Source organism: Oncorhynchus mykiss, chromosome 30 (genome assembly GCF_057628025.1).
Source record: "Oncorhynchus mykiss isolate SJ-2025 chromosome 30, ASM5762802v1, whole genome shotgun sequence".
In the NCBI taxonomy this organism is placed as follows: Eukaryota; Metazoa; Chordata; class Actinopteri; order Salmoniformes; family Salmonidae; genus Oncorhynchus; species Oncorhynchus mykiss.
Window position 1 is genome coordinate 16,865,845 of NC_143051.1, and position 18,652 is coordinate 16,884,496.

An 18,652-nucleotide genomic window follows, 5' to 3' on the forward strand; every position below is an offset into this window, starting at 1 on the left:
ATACAAACTTCCGACTTCAACTGTATATAGAGTCAGGGCTGAAAGTAGATTGAATTTGTTTTTACATATAGAATCCCTATTAATTCAATACCATCTCTGTGAGCATGGTCATAAAGAATTGTCATTGAACTGCAAAAATGTTTTAACTTTTATTGCGGCAAAAACACAACCAGTCATGATGTTTGAACCAGTCTGATTGTCAAACAGGCTCCATTACGAGGCTACCCATTACGCGGCTACCCATGCACATTCATCCACAACATCCTACCAGCCACCAAACAGTGGTGACAGTACTTTGGGCCCTGTATAGAATAGTACTGTTGCTCCAGCAGATCAACCAGTAGCTTGTTGCACTTGGTAACCTTGTTTAAATTGTGACGGGGGAAATAAGAGGTTCCCAGGAAAGGAGATCAACACTACATTTGATACAATCTGATTATCACGTAAGCAATTGGTCATCCCTCTTGGCTGTACTGAAACATCCTAAATACAAGAAATAAGTCCTGACAGAGGGGTGGGGCACTGAGGGACATGAGGGTGTCTACATGTAATTAGGAAAAAGGAATCAGTCATTTCCTATTGAAGGACAATCAATAAACGTCAATCAAAATGGTGCTTATATGGAAATGAACATGATCATGGAATGGAAATGAATACTCAGTGTTAAATATCAGTTTGTCTCCATTGCTTACCGTGTGGATTATTTTAAATGACTCAACTAATCATTAGAATGAATCATTAGATTCTAATGTTTGGACAGGAAGTCTTTGGAGAAGACTCAGTGACTTGGCCAGCGACGTGCTTTCAGGCCTGGTCGGCTCAATGACATTCCACATGGACAGCCTGAGAGAGGGAGAGCCACTGAAGTAACACTAGAAAATAAATTCCACTTGACTATCAACACAGTGGCGATCTACCTCAATTACCCATACTATCAAGCCAATGTGGGCTGTGCAAATGTGGGGCTGCGCATTCACAACCACTTCTGTTATATGGGCAGGGTAGACAACGGGGCAGTAGCTCACCTCTATTAAGTGCAAATGCAATACTTCGAAATCCATCAATCTCTGGGTTTAAGTCTGTGGGGCCTCAATGAAAGTCAACCCCCCCCCCCCCTTTGTTTTTGCTGAATCAGCTTAAATTGATTTAGGGGCAGCTGATTAAAAGAGCCAGGAGCATGGAGGGAACACTACTGCAGCTCAACCGCTGGTTTCTAAGAACTTCTAGAGGACGAGGGGGAGTAAACGCCTGGAGAAATACAAGGTGAACTGACCTGAGGGCAGCTGAAGAAGGGTTTATTACCATACGGGATGTTCAAGGGGCTTTAGGTGTATTACGCATAAGGGAATCAGGGCTATAAAAGTTAGAGCAGGTAGAGGGTGGTAAATAAGGGTTTTAATGGTCGCTTGCCTGAATGAAAGGGGAGGGGACAGGGCTATGCTGCATTGAAGGGGAGAGAGTATTGGTGTGGCATGCTTACAGTACCTGTAGCAGCCTCCTCCACTTCTTCTTTAGGTGTAGGGTATAGGAATCAGGGCTTTAGAAATAACAGAGGTTACCTTGGAGGACCGATGATGAATAAGGGCTTTAGAGTGGTCACTTGCCTTTATTAAAGGGGAGGGGACAGTGCTTTGGGGTGCTGAATTAAAGGGAAGAGCAGTGGTGTAAAGTACTTAAGTAAAAATACTTGAAAGTACTACTTAAGTCATTTTTGGAGGTATCTATACTTTATTATTTATACATTCCTAAAGAAAATAATGTACTTTTCATTCCATACATTTTCCCTGACACCCAAAAGTACTCGTTACATTTTGAATGCTTAGCAGGACAGTAAAATGGTCTAATTCACACACTTCTAAAGAGAACATCCCTGGTCATCCCTACTGCCTCTGATCTGTTGGACTCACTAAACACATGCTTCGTTTCTAAATGATGTGTTGGAGTGCCCCTTGCTATCTATAAAGAAAGAAAGAAAATGGTGCCATCTGGTTTGCTTAAAATAAGGAATTTGAAATGATTTATACTTTTACTTTGATTCTTAAGTATATTTGAGCAATTTCATTTACTTTTGATTCTTAAGTATATTTAAGACCAAATACTTTCAGACTTTTACTCAAGTAGGATTTTACTAGGTGACTTTCACTTGAGTCATTTGCTATCAAGGCATCTTTACTCAAGTATGACAAGTGGGAACTTTTTCCACCACTGAGGCAGGACATATTGAGGGGACAGATATTGGTGTGACAGGCATACCTGTGGTGGGTGGGGGCTCCTCCTTGTCTTGCTCCTCATGCCACTGCATGGTCCGGTGGTAGCTGAGCATCACCTCCCACAATGCCTTGCACAGGTCGCTCAGGCAGGGGACGTAGCTGTCTTGAGTGATGTGCTGTGGACCAGACGGGAGACAGAAATGTTAAAAAAGAGAGCGAGACAGCAAGATAGTGAGACAGAGCGAGACAGCAAGATAGAGAGACAGAGAGCGAGACAGCAAGATAGAGAGACAGACTGGCTGGCAGACACACAGACAGCTTGCCAGGGGGACAAACAGACAGACAGACAGAGGGACAGACAGAGGGACAGACAGCGAGAGAGAGTGGCACTGACGGGGACAGACAGATGCACAGAGGGACAGACAGGGGTACGGCTGATGCAAGCAAGACAGACGCTGATCTTCAAACGGTCTTGCAGCCAGAGAGACAGAACAGTGTGTGTGCGTGACTGACCCACAGACACCGACAGTTCAGTAATGAGCCTGAAACCATTCCAACGACCACAATGTCTAACACCAATGAATTCCCTGTGGCTGACTGACTGAACGTAAACAAAAAGGACATTTCCATAAATGTATGTCTATTGCACACAGACCTTTATTAGGCCCTTCAAAACACTACCCGCCTCTTGTGGGACATTTTCAGGCACAACGCAATGTAGTAATACTTTACACATTGGCCTATGTAAATGATGGAGGGATGAAGAGACTGCAGTTCTAATGACGCATATCAAAATATTGTCGATTATATACAGTACCAGTCAAAAGTTTGGACACACCTACTCATTCAAGGGTTTTTCTTTATTGTAGAACAATAGTGAAGACATCAAAACTATGAAATAACACATAAGGAACAATCTAGTAACCAAAAAAGTGATAAACTAAATCTATTTTATATTTGAGATTCTTCAAAGTAGCCACCCTTTGCCTTGATGACAGCTTTGCACACTCTTGGCATTCTGTCAACCAGCTTCATGAGGTAGTCACCTGGAATGTTAACAGGTGTGCCTTGTTAAAAGTACATTTGAGGAATTTCTTTCCTTCTTCATGCGTTTGAGCCCCCAAAAATATATATATTTTTCAACTAGGCAAGTCAGTTAAGAATAAATTCTTATTTACAATGACGGCCTAGGAACAGTGGTAAACTACCTTGTTCAGGGGCAGAACGACAGATTTTTACCTTGTCAGCTCAGGGATTCGATCTAGCAACCTTTTGATTACTGGCCCAACACTCTAACCACTAGGCTGCCTGCCACCCCGCCAATCAGTTGTGTTGTGACAAGGTAGGGGTGGTATACAGAAGATAACCCTATTTGGTAAAAGACCAAGTCCATATTATTGCAAGAACAGTTCAAATAAGCAAAGAGAAATGACAGTCCATCATTACTTTAAGACATGAAGATCAGTCAATCCAGAAAATGTCAAGAACTTTAAAAGTTTCTTCAAGTGCAGTCGCAAAAACCATCAAGCACTATGATGAAACTGGCTCTCATGAGGACCGCCACAGGAAAGGAAGACCCAGAGTTACCTCTGCTGCAGAGGAAAAGTTCATTAGAGAGTTACCAGCCTCAGAAATTGCAGCCCAAATAAATGCTTCACAGAGTTCAAGCAACAGACACACCTCAACATCAACTGTTCAGAGACTGTGTGAATCAGGCCTTCATGGTCGAACTGCTGCAAAGAAACCACTACTAAAGGACACCAATAATAAGAAGAGACTTGCTTGGGCCAAGAAACACGAGCAATGGTCTGAGTCCAAATAGTAAAGATAAAGAAAAACCCCTGAATGAGTAGGTGTGTCCAAACTGTTGACTGGTACTGTATATATTATACAGACGTCATGATGACAGTTGGAGCATTTTTGGGGTTTCTCAACTTCATTCAAAACAGGTCAAAATTAAAAACAGCACTCTATGGAAAGGGCAAATGAGTGGAGTTAGGATTTGGCCAACCTCCACATAGACTCTAGCATCGTTTAACTCTCTACGGCTGGCGTTAGAGGCATGCCCTGTCAAACCCAGTGGTGCACAGGACTCTGCGGCTACATACCTCACGGCCTGACACAGACGTGGTTTTCAACACCATCAGAGACTAACGATTCATCATTGCGATTCTAAAAAGGTTCTGGAGACCGCAGAGCTTGTTCTCACCGGAAGCCCCGATGCCATTTGTTTTAAACATAGCACGTGTGTGCGTGTAAGTGCCCATGTGTGTGTGTGTGTGTGTGAGAGAGAGAACTGTTCCCTCTACCAAGCAGGTGTAAATTACCGACAGTGAGCCACGCACACCGGGGTTTCTACGGGGGAAACGGTGCATAGCAACACAGACCCCGGCTGTGGAAAAGCTAACAGGAGCGAAGGGTTCCAGAGCAATTTATGCATCACAGCCGTCTATCTTTCCCCTCTCAGAGTTAACCGCTAGCCTGCAAATTAGACGACACCAGGGTTCAGGCTGCCAGACCCCCTCGGCTGCCAAATATTTTCTCCAAGCGCGCCTGGGTGAGACCTTTGAGGAGAAAATTCATGATCACAAATAGTGAGTCGAGTGACTGATATCATTCAGTGACCTCCCGTCTCTAAAATAGCATGACATTGCATCACTAGTGTTGCATAGCTCCAATGCTAATGGGTAACAAGGATCGCTATTGCCCAAACTAGAGTTAGAGTTGTAGTGGTTTTGATTAACATTGGCCAGTTCATGTGTATGACCGTTTATGTTTGTATTACACAAACATCACAATAAAGGAGCAACTTTCTTCCCCATGTGGTGTTCTTTATTTTGCAATATCCACAAATGAAACGTTGCCATGCCATAGAGCCCACGGCAACCAACATAAAAGACTTACAGGAAAGAGGTTGGTTAAAAGTCAAACATTTACAGAGAGCCTGAGGTGAATGTTATAGGAACATTCCAGAATAATAATAGAACCTTCTATTGTTTTAGTACCGTTTGCTGGGTGTGGTAGAAATGAATCATCAAGCTCAGTCTGGAGCGAGAACACTAGCACTTAGCGAGTCAAAAGTACTCTATAGAGCAGAGGTTCCCAACTCCAGTCCTCCCAACAGCACACATTTGTGTTATACCCCTGGACAGACTCACCTGATTCAACTTGTCAAGGGCTTGATGATTAGATGACAAGTAGAATCAGGTGTGCTTGTCCGGGGCCACAACAAAAATATGTATTGTAGCTTTTCCACAGCCATAGATAATAGGGTGGCATTTAGGATGCACTCCTACAGTACTTCCCTAACATCAGGATACTCATCAGCCATGACATACTCGGTTGGTAAAACACCTCACATTAACATTCAACAACAGTCACTGGAATAATTAGCGTAGTTTAGCAGCCTTGTCTGAATGTGCTTAACTGTAGTCCTCCTGAAGTGTACAATAAACACACCTAGAAATATTTTGCCCTGAATCTCCTCAAATACCACCTGAAATTCTTCAGATTGGAAAATGATTTTCGGCTTGACACAGACACTGGTTTCTTGGGAAAAACGGTCACATAAATATGTCTCACACATTGACTTTAAAAGTCACCTGTACAGTATAAAACAACCCCATATAACCCATGGTGTACTAATTTGCGCAAACTGTAGGAAAACGTTTTTCATTGAAAACAAGCATTTTTTTTAATTGGACTGGTTTAATTAAGTTAGCTCCAAACCGTTTCCGTTTACAAGCCCAGTATGGCATCATAGGATGCAACCAGTCAGTGTTATCGCTGTCTGTCCCCTCAGGAGTCTAATGGAGGAACAGGATCAGGATCCTGAAACCGTCATGCCTTTCTTCTCACTCACACACACACACACACACACACACACACACACACACACACACTGCTGATTGCAAGATCCATTTCATCACAGCCCCTCCCACGTCTTTCCAATACCCCCGTAACAAGTCACTGATGCATCAAGCATTCCCTTACTGTGGGATGTTATGAGAATGTTGCTATTATTGGGGAGTATCATGGGTAAATGCAAGGACAATGCAATATTCCAGTGTAAATTGCCTCCCTTTCCCATCCAAACCCAGTGGCTACCTGTGAACAGTGTTAAATTAGTGATCCACATCCAAGCGGACAATCAATGGTCCAGCCCTGCCATTTGATGGTGATGCTCTCCTGCTACGGTAGGAAATATCACACCACGTTGCCAGGCAACTGGGACTAATTGTCAGGAGAAGGGGGCCGCTGGGGCTCTGTGATCTATAGTAGGTCTGATAAGAAGAAATTACCTCCTTGGCTTCTTCAGGGGGCACTGCCTGACCCCTTCCAAGTCCCCCCTCAGGGGGACACACAGACAGGGACACACACAGACTCTACCCCTGCTCAGGGTAAGGTCACAGCTGGGTGTTTTCTCTCTGATCAAAGTGGCTCCTCAACACCTCCATAGGGCAGGTTGGATCGCAGACTTCAGAGGGTTTGATGTATGGAGAGACATCCCAGATCACTCCATATGCTACATAGTGGATCTATTTTAAGAGGATGGATGCAGTGTATGCCTATGCTCAGCAGCATAGGGACTCTTCTGACAGAGAACTGCGTAGGGTTGGGGGGAGGCATGGTTTTTAGCCAATACACTTCCATTTTCAGATGTAATCCTAGTGCTTTTCCCAAAACTGCAGGGGATTAAAAAAAGCAGCGCCCTGCCTGCTAGTCAGAAATCTGCAGATCTGCCGAGCCAGAAAAGCACAACATGTGTCCTCCTCCATCAAAGTGCAGCTAGACTCCTCAAGCAGTGGTGACACTGGCAAGCCACTACAACTTCCCACACCTTGGGCAAGGTACCATGTTGGTTCACTCCGAAATCAAACTTTGTCAGAAGTTTTCAGACCTGGACTGTGGACTAATGTTGAGATGATTTCACGTCCCAATACTGTGCGTGGCTTCAGGACAAGTCTCAACGTCCTTAAGTGGCCCAGCCAGACCCAGGACTTGAACCCGATCGAACATCTATGGAGAGATCTGAAAATAGCTGTGCAGCGACGCTCCCCATCCAACCTGACAGAGCTTAAGAAGATCTGAAGAGAAGACTGGGAGAAACTCCCCAAATACAGGTGTGCCAAGCTTGTAGCATCATACCCGAGAAGACGAGGCTGTGATCGATCACTGTCAAAGGGGCTTCAACAAAGTACTGAGTAAAGGGTCTGAATACCTATGTAAAAGTGATATCAGTTTCTTATTTTTAATACATTTGCAAACATTTCTAAAAACCTGTTTTTTCTTTGTCATTATGGGGTATTGTATGTAGATTGATGAGGGGGAAAAACTATTTATTAAATTTTAGAATAAGGCTGTAATGTAACAAAATGTGGAAAAAGTCAAGTGGTCTGAATACTTTCTGAATGCACAGTATAAGTGTCTGAGCTGAATGTTATTTGATTATGCAGACAATCTGGAACTCTGAAGTATTGCTTCTGATAAAAACTACAAAACGAATAGGTCGTCAAACCTCAACAAGGAAAGACCCGCATGCATGTTGATGTTAGTTCTGTATGTGCATATAAGGGCAAGGCGTGCTGCTCTGCTCTGATACCTTCAAACTCTGTGCCTCTTTGCTTGACATCATGGGAAAATCAAAATAAATCAGCCAAGACCTCAGAAAAACAATTGTAGACCTCGCAATTTCCAAACGCCTGAAGGTACCACGTTCATCTGTACAAACAATAGTACGCAAGTACAAACACCATGGGACCACGCAGTCGTCATACCGCTCAGGAAGGAGACGTGTCTCCTAGAGATGAACGTAGTTTGGTGCGAAAAGTGCAAATCAATCCCAGAACAACAGCAAACGACCTTGTGAAGATGCTGGATGAAACAGGTACAAAAGTATCAATATCCACAGTAAAATTAGTCCTATACTGACTTAACCTGAAAGGCCGCTCATCACGGAAGAAGCCACTGCCCCAAAGTCTCCATAACAAAGCCAGACTACGGTTTACAACTGCACATGGGGACAAAGATCGTACTTCTCAGAGAAATGTCCTCTCCTCTGATGAAACAAAATAGAACTGTTTGGCCATAATGACAATCTTTATGTTTGGAGGAAAAAGAGACGCTTGCAAGCTGAAGAACACCATCCCAACCGTGAAGCACAGGGGTGGCAGTGTCATGTTGTGGGGGTGTTTTGCTGCAGGAGGGACTGGTGCACTTCACAAAATAGATGGCATCATGAGGATGGTAAATTGTGGATATATTGAAGCAACATCTCAAGACATCAGTCAGGTAGTTAAAGCTTGGTCACAAATGGGTCTTCCCAAATGGGCAATGACCCCAAGCATACTTCCAAAGTTGTGGCAAAATGGCTTAAGGACAACAAAGTCAAGTTATTGGAGTGGCCATCACAAAGCCCTGACCTCAATCCTATAGAACATTTGTGGGCAGAACTGAAAAAACCTGTGTGAGCAAGGGGGCCTACAAACCTGACTCAGTTACACCAGCTCTGTCAGGAGGAACGGGCCAACATTCACCCAACTTATTGTGGGAAGCTTGTGGAAGGCTACCCGAAACGTTTGACCCAAGTTAAACAATTTAAAGGCAATGCTACCAAATACTAATTGAGTGTATGTAAACTTCTGACCCACTGGGAATGTGATGAAATAAATAAAACCTGAAATAGATCACTCTCTACTATTATTCTGACATTTCACATTCTTAAAATAAAGTGGTGATCCTAACTGACCTAAGACAGGGAATCTTTACTAGGATTAAATGTCAGGAATTGAGAAAAACTGAGTTTAAATGTATTTAGCTAAGGTGTATGTAAACTTCCGACTTCAACTGTATGTACTGAGCTTGTCTGATGCTTTAAGCATGCTGTTTGATAAAAAAAGACAAATGACTCAAGAGGGTGCCAGAAATCCAAATAACCTAACTAGAAGGGAAAAATACTGTTCCCGACCCCGCTGCTGCTTCTGCTGTCTTCACAGATTCTGTCATTACGCTCCTCAAGTTGCTAGTAATAGGATACTCCAGGGTCGGCACATTTTTTCATTTGGAGTGCAAATTTGTTACCATTTACACCGATCTGAGTGTCAGTTATGATTTTCATGGAACAGTTTCATTTAACTGATTATAGTCGTATCTCCAAATCAGTGTCATGAGGTTAATCTAAAAGAAAATTATAGAAATCTAAAAGTAACTTATATTGCAAACTGTGTAAAAATAGCCTACCTAAAGCCAACAAATAAAAATATGGCAGCCTACAGGTAGAAAATATACTGAGAAAAATACTGTAAATATCCTATTAATCACATCGAAGACAGGCCGGCTATGCGTAGTCAATGAACTTGAAACATTGTATCAACTATAAACTATGTTGGGACTGAAGCTAGCACTAGAAAACTTGCAACATTGTATAAAATAGTATGGGCCTTCAGAGTTTCCTGTGCCAGTGAGCTCGGGACAGACACAGCTATAGGTGCAAGGGATAGGAAGTAATCAGGGATTTTATGATGTTTCCACTGGATCAGAGCATGACATTTTTCTAGTGGTTACCAAAAGGGATAGAGCTGGAAATATATTGAGGAACTATTGTCATTCTTAACGGATTCTAAAAACACACTTATTTGACTTGCTGTTTGAAGTGAAGAAACAAACACTTTGAGAAACTCCACAGCTCATTAATGGTGGTGAGTTAAGACTAGCAGAAATACTACCAGACATCTCCAAATGGACAGACCTACATTTGCACAAAGGCCAGGTAGCCTAGGTCAACTTCTATATGAGTAGGCCGAATCAGATGCATGTCCTTACTCAACATTGACAGGAGCACTCCAAACAAAATGTATCAATTCCCAAAACTCGAAAATGGAAAGAAATAAACTAAAATGTATTTCTTACAAGTGTAGCATAAATTGTGAGCTCTGCAAGCAACGACAATAAGAACACTAAATAACAATAATAATAAATTGAATGCATTAACAGAAATTACCGTAACCAAACAAACACTGTAGATTACAAATTATGGGAATTAATGGTAAATATAGGTTACTACTGTATGTAGTGGGGAATTGATAGACTAACAATCAAAAGGCAAACAATTCACACATATAAAACTATGAATGTGCACAAAATTTCAAGAGAGAGCGCATATTCTGTAGAGAGACGTGCCTTGTGCATTTTAGCCACGCTACTTTTTGTAGGACCGTGACGTCCCAACCGCCTCCTAAATGGATGAGCCCACTGAGACGCGCGTGAATCAGACAAGAATATACATATTTGAGACGGCTCGACCAACAGCCTATCGACCAAACAATCAACCAGTTGACGAAATGGGGTCAGCCCTAACACACTCCTTTAGGATTTGGTTAAAGATACAGCAAATAGGTCTGGTAATACAGTCTGCTATCATTCTCAGTAGTTTCCCAACAAGGTTGTCTGTACCTGGTGGTAATACAGTCTGCTACCATTCTCAGTAGTTTCCCAACAAGGTTGTCTATACCTGGTGGTAATACAGTCTGCTATCATTCTCAGTAGTTTCCCAACAAGGTTGTCTGTACCTGGTGGTAATACAGTCTGCTACCATTCTCAGTAGTTTCCCAACAAGGTTGTCTATACCTGGTGGTAATACAGTCTGCTATCATTCTCAGTAGTTTCCCAACAAGGTTGTCTGTACCTGGTGGTAATACAGTCTGCTACCATTCTCAGTAGTTTCCCAACAAGGTTGTCTATACCTGGTGGTAATACAGTCTGCTACCATTCTCAGTAGTTTCCCAACAAGGTTGTCTATACCTGGTGGTAATACAGTCTGCTACCATTCTCAGTAGTTTCCCAACAAGGTTGTCTATACCTGGTGGTAATACAGTCTGCTACCATTCTCAGTAGTTTCCCAACAAGGTTGTCTGTACCTGGTGGTAATACAGTCTGCTACCATTCTCAGTAGTTTCCCAACAAGGTTTTCTATACCAGCTGGCTCATCATTATGGATGGATAACAATAGTTTTTCCACCACTCCCACACTAACTTGACCAAACTCAAAACAACGATCATTCACTTTCAATATTACATTTTTTATACTAAAATATGTCTCAATGTTCAATGTTGTCAAATTATTGGCAATCTTTCACTTTCAATATTGGATCTTTTATACTGAAATATGATGGCTCACTGTTATAAATCACCCATCAACTTCAATAAATGATGGAGATGAACTGGAAGTCTTTTCCCATTGTGTTTTATGTCATTTATCATAGTTTGGTAATTACATTTCTAGTTTTTTATGTTAAGTTTAGGTCACAACATTTCTCCATTGACAATATGTCAACCAATCAGCTGTGCCTGACTTGTTAACCACCTCTTTCGCATCATTTCTTTGAAACATACAATTTTTCAATGAATCATCAATCCAGAGGCCTCAGTTCTCCCAGTTAGTTTCTTAACAGGCTTGTCAACAACTGACATGAATACTTTTACAAATACTTCCAGTGCTGCGTCTAGTTTCACCTCATACACATTAGACCAGCATTAAAAAAATGTACAAGTGTCCTAAGAAAACATGTTGTATTATCTCTTAGAAACAACTTTAGGTCCAACCTTTGGCACTTTGGTTTTCCTTGTTATTGACACAATGTTATGGTCACTACAGCCAATGGGAACTGATATTACTTTGTAGCAAAGCTATGCAGCATTAGTGAAGATATGATCAATATCAGTGGATGGCACAGATCCAACATGATTGGACAACACTAGTTGGTTTAGTGATAACCTGGGACATATTACAGGCATTAGTCACAGTAAGAAGCTTCCTCTTGAGAGGACAGCTAGTTGCTAACCAGTCCATGTTCAGGTCACCCAGTAAAATAAAACTCTTAACATCACACACACGATCAAGCATTGCACACATTATCCATTATGCTGACAGTTAGCAGCACCCCAAAAGAAGAGGCCTTCAGATGAGGCAGGTGAACTTGCAACCACAACACAGCAACAATATTTGACATGAGACCCTCTCTAAGATTTTGCAGGAATATGGTGCTGAACATATACTGCAACACCTCCCCTATAGGCATGATGAAATGTGTACTCCTATTTGCCTTTGGAGCAGCAGAGTAAAGTTAGGACAGGAGCAACACGTTACACTTGACTGGGTTTCTCTGGTGGCAGTCAGATCAAATTGTGAACGCACGGTTGTCTGGCAGAATGCTAAAAAACTAAACCATATATTCTGGAATAAGCCCTGAGGTGGGGAGCCCCCAAACCAGGCTAATGCACTGCAATAAATACCAGGATAGGTTGTTGAGAACGCAATGTTGCTCTTAAACGCAAGTAAAACTAAGTGCATGCTATTCAATCGATCACTGCCCGCACCTGCTCGCCTGTCCAGCATCACTACTCTGGACGGGTCTGACTTAGAATATGTGGACAACTACTAATACCTGGGTGTCTGGTTAGACTGTAAACTCTCCTTCCAGACTCACAGTAAGCATCTCCAATCCAAAAGTAAATCTAGAATCGGCTTCATATATCGCAACAAAGCATCCTTCACTCATGCTGCCAAACATACCCTCGTAAAACTGACCATCCTACCGATCCTCGACTTTGGTGATGTCATCTATAAAATAGCCTCCAACACTCACCAAACTGGATGCAGTCTATCACAGTGCCATCCGTTTTGTCACCAAAGCCCCATACACTACCCACCATTGCGACCTGTATGCTCTCGTTTGTTGGCCCTCGGTTCATACTCGTCGCCAAACCCACTGGCTACAGGTTATCTACAAGTCTCTGCTAGGTAAAGCCCCGCCTTATCTCAGCTCACTAGTCACCATAGCAGCACCCACTCGTAGCACGTGCTCCAGCAGGTATATCTCACTGGTCACCCCCAAAGCCAATTCCTCCTTTGGTCGTCTTTCCTTCCAGTTCTCTGCTGCCAATGACTGGAACGAATTGCAAAAATCTCTGAAGCTGGAGACTCACATCTCCCTTACTAGCTTTAAGCACCAGCTGTCAGAGCAACTTACAGATCACTGCACCTGTACATAGCCCATCTGTAAACAGCCCATCTATCTACCTACCTCATCCCCATACTGGTATTTATTTATCTTGCTCCTTTGCACCCCAGTATCTCTACCTGCACATTCATCTTCTGCCAATCTACCATTCCAGTGTTTAATTGCTATATTGTAATTACTTCGCCACCATGGCCTATTTATTTCCTTAACTTACCTCATTTGCACTCACTGTATATATACTTTTTGTTTTCTTTTGTTCTACTGTATTATTGACGGTATGTTTTGTTTATTCCATGTGTAACTCTGTGTTGTTGTATGTGTCGAATTGTTACGCTTTATCTTGGCCAGGTCGCAGTTGTAAATGAGAACTTGTTCTCAACTAGCCTACCTGGTTAAATAAAAGGTGAAATAAAATAAATAAATTCATAAAATAAGAGAAATACTTGCTGCATCATTTACCAAAACAACTCATCTGGATACAAAAATGGATGGTACTTCATTCTCAAACACCCCAAACCATTAGCTAAATGTGTCCTTCCCAAGCAGTCCTGAGACTGTCAAGGAGGGTACACTATTGAACATTATAGGGAGACCTTATATTATGCGCAGAGTGGGTGACCATATGTGGCAGCGTGGCACAGCAGTAATGTTCAGTGTACCAAGCATGTCCAGCAGGGACACAAGCATGTCATCCCAGCCCCTTTATCACTGTCAGCCACCATGCCTCTCATAGACGCCTACATGCAGAGTGAGCAACTGTCTTTTCATTGCTCTCCTTCACACTACAGTAAGTGTTAATGAGCATTGCCACTCTTTGTCCCACATCTCTCTTCCTCTATCATGAGGAATTAAAAGTTCCCTCCAGTGACATATAGGGAAATGTTCCTCAGACTTCATAGCCTACCTATCAGAGCACAATATCAACTCATCTGGTGTGACCACGGTGATGAGTGTAGTGCAGACCTACTGTATCTGGCACATTTAAAAAATAGATTAACTATTGAAAGCCTGGCTAACACTATTGTGGCGAGACCTATTTGGCAAACCGAGGTTGAAATGTGGAAGTTATGCGCTGGAATGGGTGAGCTAACATACCATGCCAGAAGAAATCATCATCATATTAACTTAATGCCAAGGACGGTTTGGGAGACACACAGTACAGTCGGTTTCATCTGAGATTCATTCATTACTATTAACCGCAAAGAAATGATTTGAATGTCTTTATTTTAATTCAGAGGGAAAATCTACCTTTGATTCAGTTTTAGCACACATAAATATATACTAGTTCTATAGAAACTCTATAAATGAAAGGAAGTATATGAAACTTCCAGAAGTGACTAGAGGAAGCAAGAAATAAATCTCGACTTTGAGCGACCAAGCCTGGAAATCTGGGATCATTGATGCAAATGAAAGCAGACGTCACAACAAACAGAGCTGTTTATTGATGCTGTTACACAAGAAGATAGACGTTATCTATCACAGCTGGAGGGAGACGAGGGGTTCTGTGTGTTCTCAGAAAGGATCAGTTTCACTAAATAATGAAGAAAACACAAAACGCAGGGGGGAGAGAGAGACTCAGCATAGTTCTTATACTTCATTGGTGCCTCATATGAAAGCTGATATGAACGCTGAAAGGCCATGAAAGGTTCACCTCCACTATGGGTCTCACTAAAGAGCCAGTACTTCACATGAACAATGGACCATGTAAATAACTCAGTGTCCAGTCAAAAAGATCATATTACACAATCAAGATACTGATTGTTATCAGTGAGTGAATCCTGGGGAGATAAAATGGTGATGTACTTGATGATGTAATAAACAAGAGATTATCCTTATGTGGCCTAACTGGTTTAGAGGTAATGAAGGTATAGGTTTGAATCCGGCCTACTGCCCTTTCATACAACCTCTGTCTTTCCCCACTGTCATCCCCTCTCACTATCTGTCCAAGAAAAATCATTCAACCTAGAGTGAGTACCTTTCAGCTCTGCTGTGGCTCTGAAGGTTGCTGTGGTACTGATGGTCATTTGATAGTATGGTGTTGTTTTAGAGTGTGTTAGTGCTGTAATCTTCATCTATTAGAGTCATAACAGTGAGTCGGGGACAGGGTTTGCATCCCCAATGGACACCCTATTCCCTTTATAGTGCCCTACTTTTGATCAAGGCCCATGGAGCTAATAAAAAGTTGTTCATGTGGTGCAATTTGGGACTCAGCCATGGAGTCCAGGTCAGAGAGAGAAAGAGAGAAAGAGAGACAGAGAAAGAGAGAGACAGAGAGCGAGAGAGACAGAGAGCAAGAGAGACAGACAACGACAGACAGACCGAGCGAGAGAGACAGAGAGCGAGAGAGACAGACAGACCGAGCGAGAGAGACAGACCGAGCGAGAGAGACAGACCGAGCGAGACAGAGAGCGAGAGAGACAGAGAGCGAGAGAGACAGAGAGCGAGAGAGACAGACCAAGAGAGAGAGGAAGAGAGCGAGAGAGAGAGGAAGAGAGCGAGAGAGACAGAGCGAGAGAGAGACAGAGAGAACTTTTCCAAAAAACAAAAATCATGATTTACCCCCCAAAAAGAGATACAAATATAAATTCACCCTGAACAACACCATAGTTGAACACACTAAAAATCTACCTTGGTCTGACCATATCTGCATCGGGAAACTTTAATATGGCAGTGAATGGACTCAAAGAAAAAGCCCGCAGAGCATCGTATGTAATAAAAATGAAATTATTCAAAATCAACATCCAATTAAAATGTGGACCAAAATATTTGACAGTGTAATACTACCAATAGCTCTTTACGGAAGTGAGGTTTGGGGGCCACTCAATAAACTGGACTTTAAAATGTGGGACAAACATCCAATTGAAGCCCTACCTGCAGAATTCTGTCGGAAAATTCTACAAGTCGAGAGAAATACACCAACAAATGCATGTAGGGCAGAATTGGGCAGCTTTCCAGACGTGATGAAAATACAGAAAAGATCATACAAATTTTGGCTACATCTAAATTCAGGTCCAAATTCAAGTCTGCAATTTAAAGCACTTCAAACCCAAGAGCCCAGGAACGAGCCCTCTCAGTCAGCTGATGTTGGAACTAACCAACCAAGCTGACACCAGCACTGCTTCAAAAGAAAGAATTCCAATAAACAAAATCATGAACAAATCAAAAGGACTCATATTTACAACATTGGAAAAACAAAATCCCAAAGCCGACTAAATTGCTATCTGACCCTAAACAGAGAATATGAATTGGCTGATTATCTCTACTCTGTCAGAGATACGAAGCAGAAACAGATTCTTACCAAGTACAGGCTGAGTGACCACCGATTGGCAATAGAAACCGGCAGACATAAAAAGACATGGCTACCCAAAGAGGAGCGTGTATGTGGTCACTGCACGACAGGTAGAAACAGAGATGCACTTTCTCCTTTACTGTGATAAATATTCCTCACCAAGAGATTCTTTATTCACAGAAATGACTGCATTTATTCCAAATTTTAACTTATTAAACCCTGAGGGAAAAAATAAAAAATACTCATGGGCGAAGGAGCTCCTCTTGCAGCCAATTATGTATTTGCCTGCCATAGCCTTTTTATTTATTTATTTATTTATTATTTCACCTTTATTTAACCAGGTGGGCTGGTTGAGAACAAGTTCTCATTTGCAACTGCGACCTGGCCAAGATAAAGCATAGCAGAGTGAACAGACAACAGAGTTACACATGGAATAAACAATAAACAAGTCAATAACATAGTAGAAAAAAATAATCTATATACATTGTGTGCAAAAGGCATGAGGTAGGTAGGCAATAAATAGGCCATAGGAGGGAATTATTACAATTTAGCAGATTAACACTGGAGTGATAAATGATCAGATGAACATGTGCAGGTAGAGATACTGGTGTGCAAAAGAGGAGAAAAGTAAATAAATAAAAACAGTATGGGGATGAGGTAGGTAAATTGGGTGGGCTATATACCGATGGACTATGTACAGCTGCAGCGATCGGTTAACTGCTCAGATAGCTGATGTTTAAAGTTGGTGAGGGAGATAAAAGTCTCCAGCTTCAGAGATTTTTGCAATTCGTTCCAGTCGCAGGCACCAGAGAACTGGAAGGAGAGGTGGCCAAATGAGGTTTTGGCTTTAGGGATGATCAGTGAGATACACCTGCTGGAGCGCGTGCTATGGGTGGGTGTTGCCATCGTGACCAGTGAACTGAGATAAGGCGGAGCTTTACCTAGCATAGACTTGTAGATGACCTGGAGCCAGTGGGTCTGGCGACGAATATGTAGCGAGGGCTAGCCGACTAGAGCAAACAGGTCGCAGTGGTGGGTGGTATAAGGTGCTTTAGTAACAAAACGGATGGCACTGTGATAAACTGCATCCAGTTTGCTGAGTAGAGTATTGGAAGCTATTTGTAGATGACATCGCCGAAGTCGAGGATCGGTAGGATAGTCAGTTTTACTAGGGTAAGTTTTGCGGCGTGAGTGAAGGAGGCTTTGTTGCGAAATAGAAAGCCGACTCTAGATTTGATTTTCGATTGGAGATGTTTGATATGAGTCTGGAAGGAGAGTTTACAGTCTAGCCAGACACCTAGGTACTTATAGATGTCCACATATTCTAGGTCAGAACCATCCAGGGTGGTGATGCTAGTCGGGCGTGCGGGTGCAGGCAGCGAACGGTTGAAAAGCATGCATTTGGTTTTACTAGTGTTTAAGAGCAGTTGGAGGCCACGGAAGGAGTGTTGTATGATATTGAAGCTTGTTTGGAAGTTAGATCCAAGGAAGGGCCAGAAGTATACAGAATGGTGTCGTCTGCGTAGAGGTGGATCAGGGAATCGCCCACAGCAAGAGCAACATCATTTATATATACAGAGAAAAGAGTCGGCCCGAGAACTGAATCCTGTGGTACCCCCATAGAGACTGCCAGAGGACCGGACAACATGCGGACCGGACAACACGCCCAATTTTTCAGTTTTTGATTTGTTAAAAAAGTTGTAAATATCCAATAAATGTCGTTCCACTTCATGATTGTGTCCCACTTGTTGTTGATTCTTCACAAAAAAATACAGTTTTATATCTTTATGTTTGAAGCCTGAAATGTGGCAAAAGGTCACAAAGTTCAAGGGGGCCGAATACTTTCGCAAGGCACTGTATTTGTGCACGCATGGATGTGCCTAAGGGCCAAAAGGGCACAGCATGGAGGCGTTGCTGTGTTTGCAAGATTAAGTCTCCCATCACATGCACCACATGCTCAGTGACCCTCTGCTTTACATCAGAAAGAGACTGCTATGGCATCTGGCATCAGCAGCAGAATATTGTCTAGAGTTTTGGCAAAGTTGGTGGGGTTATATGGCAAAGTGGGTGGGGGCTAGGGTCAGTATGTTATATCTGGAGTACGTTTCCTGTCTTATCCGGTCGGTGTCTTGTGT

At 42.5% G+C, this 18,652-nt stretch overlaps 1 protein-coding gene across 1 annotated transcript in view; it reads right to left on the reverse strand.

The window, feature by feature from the left end:
* The window catches only part of vps50 (VPS50 EARP/GARPII complex subunit), a 222,461-nt gene that overhangs the window by 123,975 nt on the left and 79,834 nt on the right, over positions 1-18,652 (reverse strand). Inside the window, exon 13 of the mRNA XM_036971386.2 lies at positions 2,254-2,386. Coding sequence (XP_036827281.1) covers positions 2,254-2,386 — 133 coding nt within the window. The remainder of the gene's footprint in view (positions 1-2,253; positions 2,387-18,652) is intronic.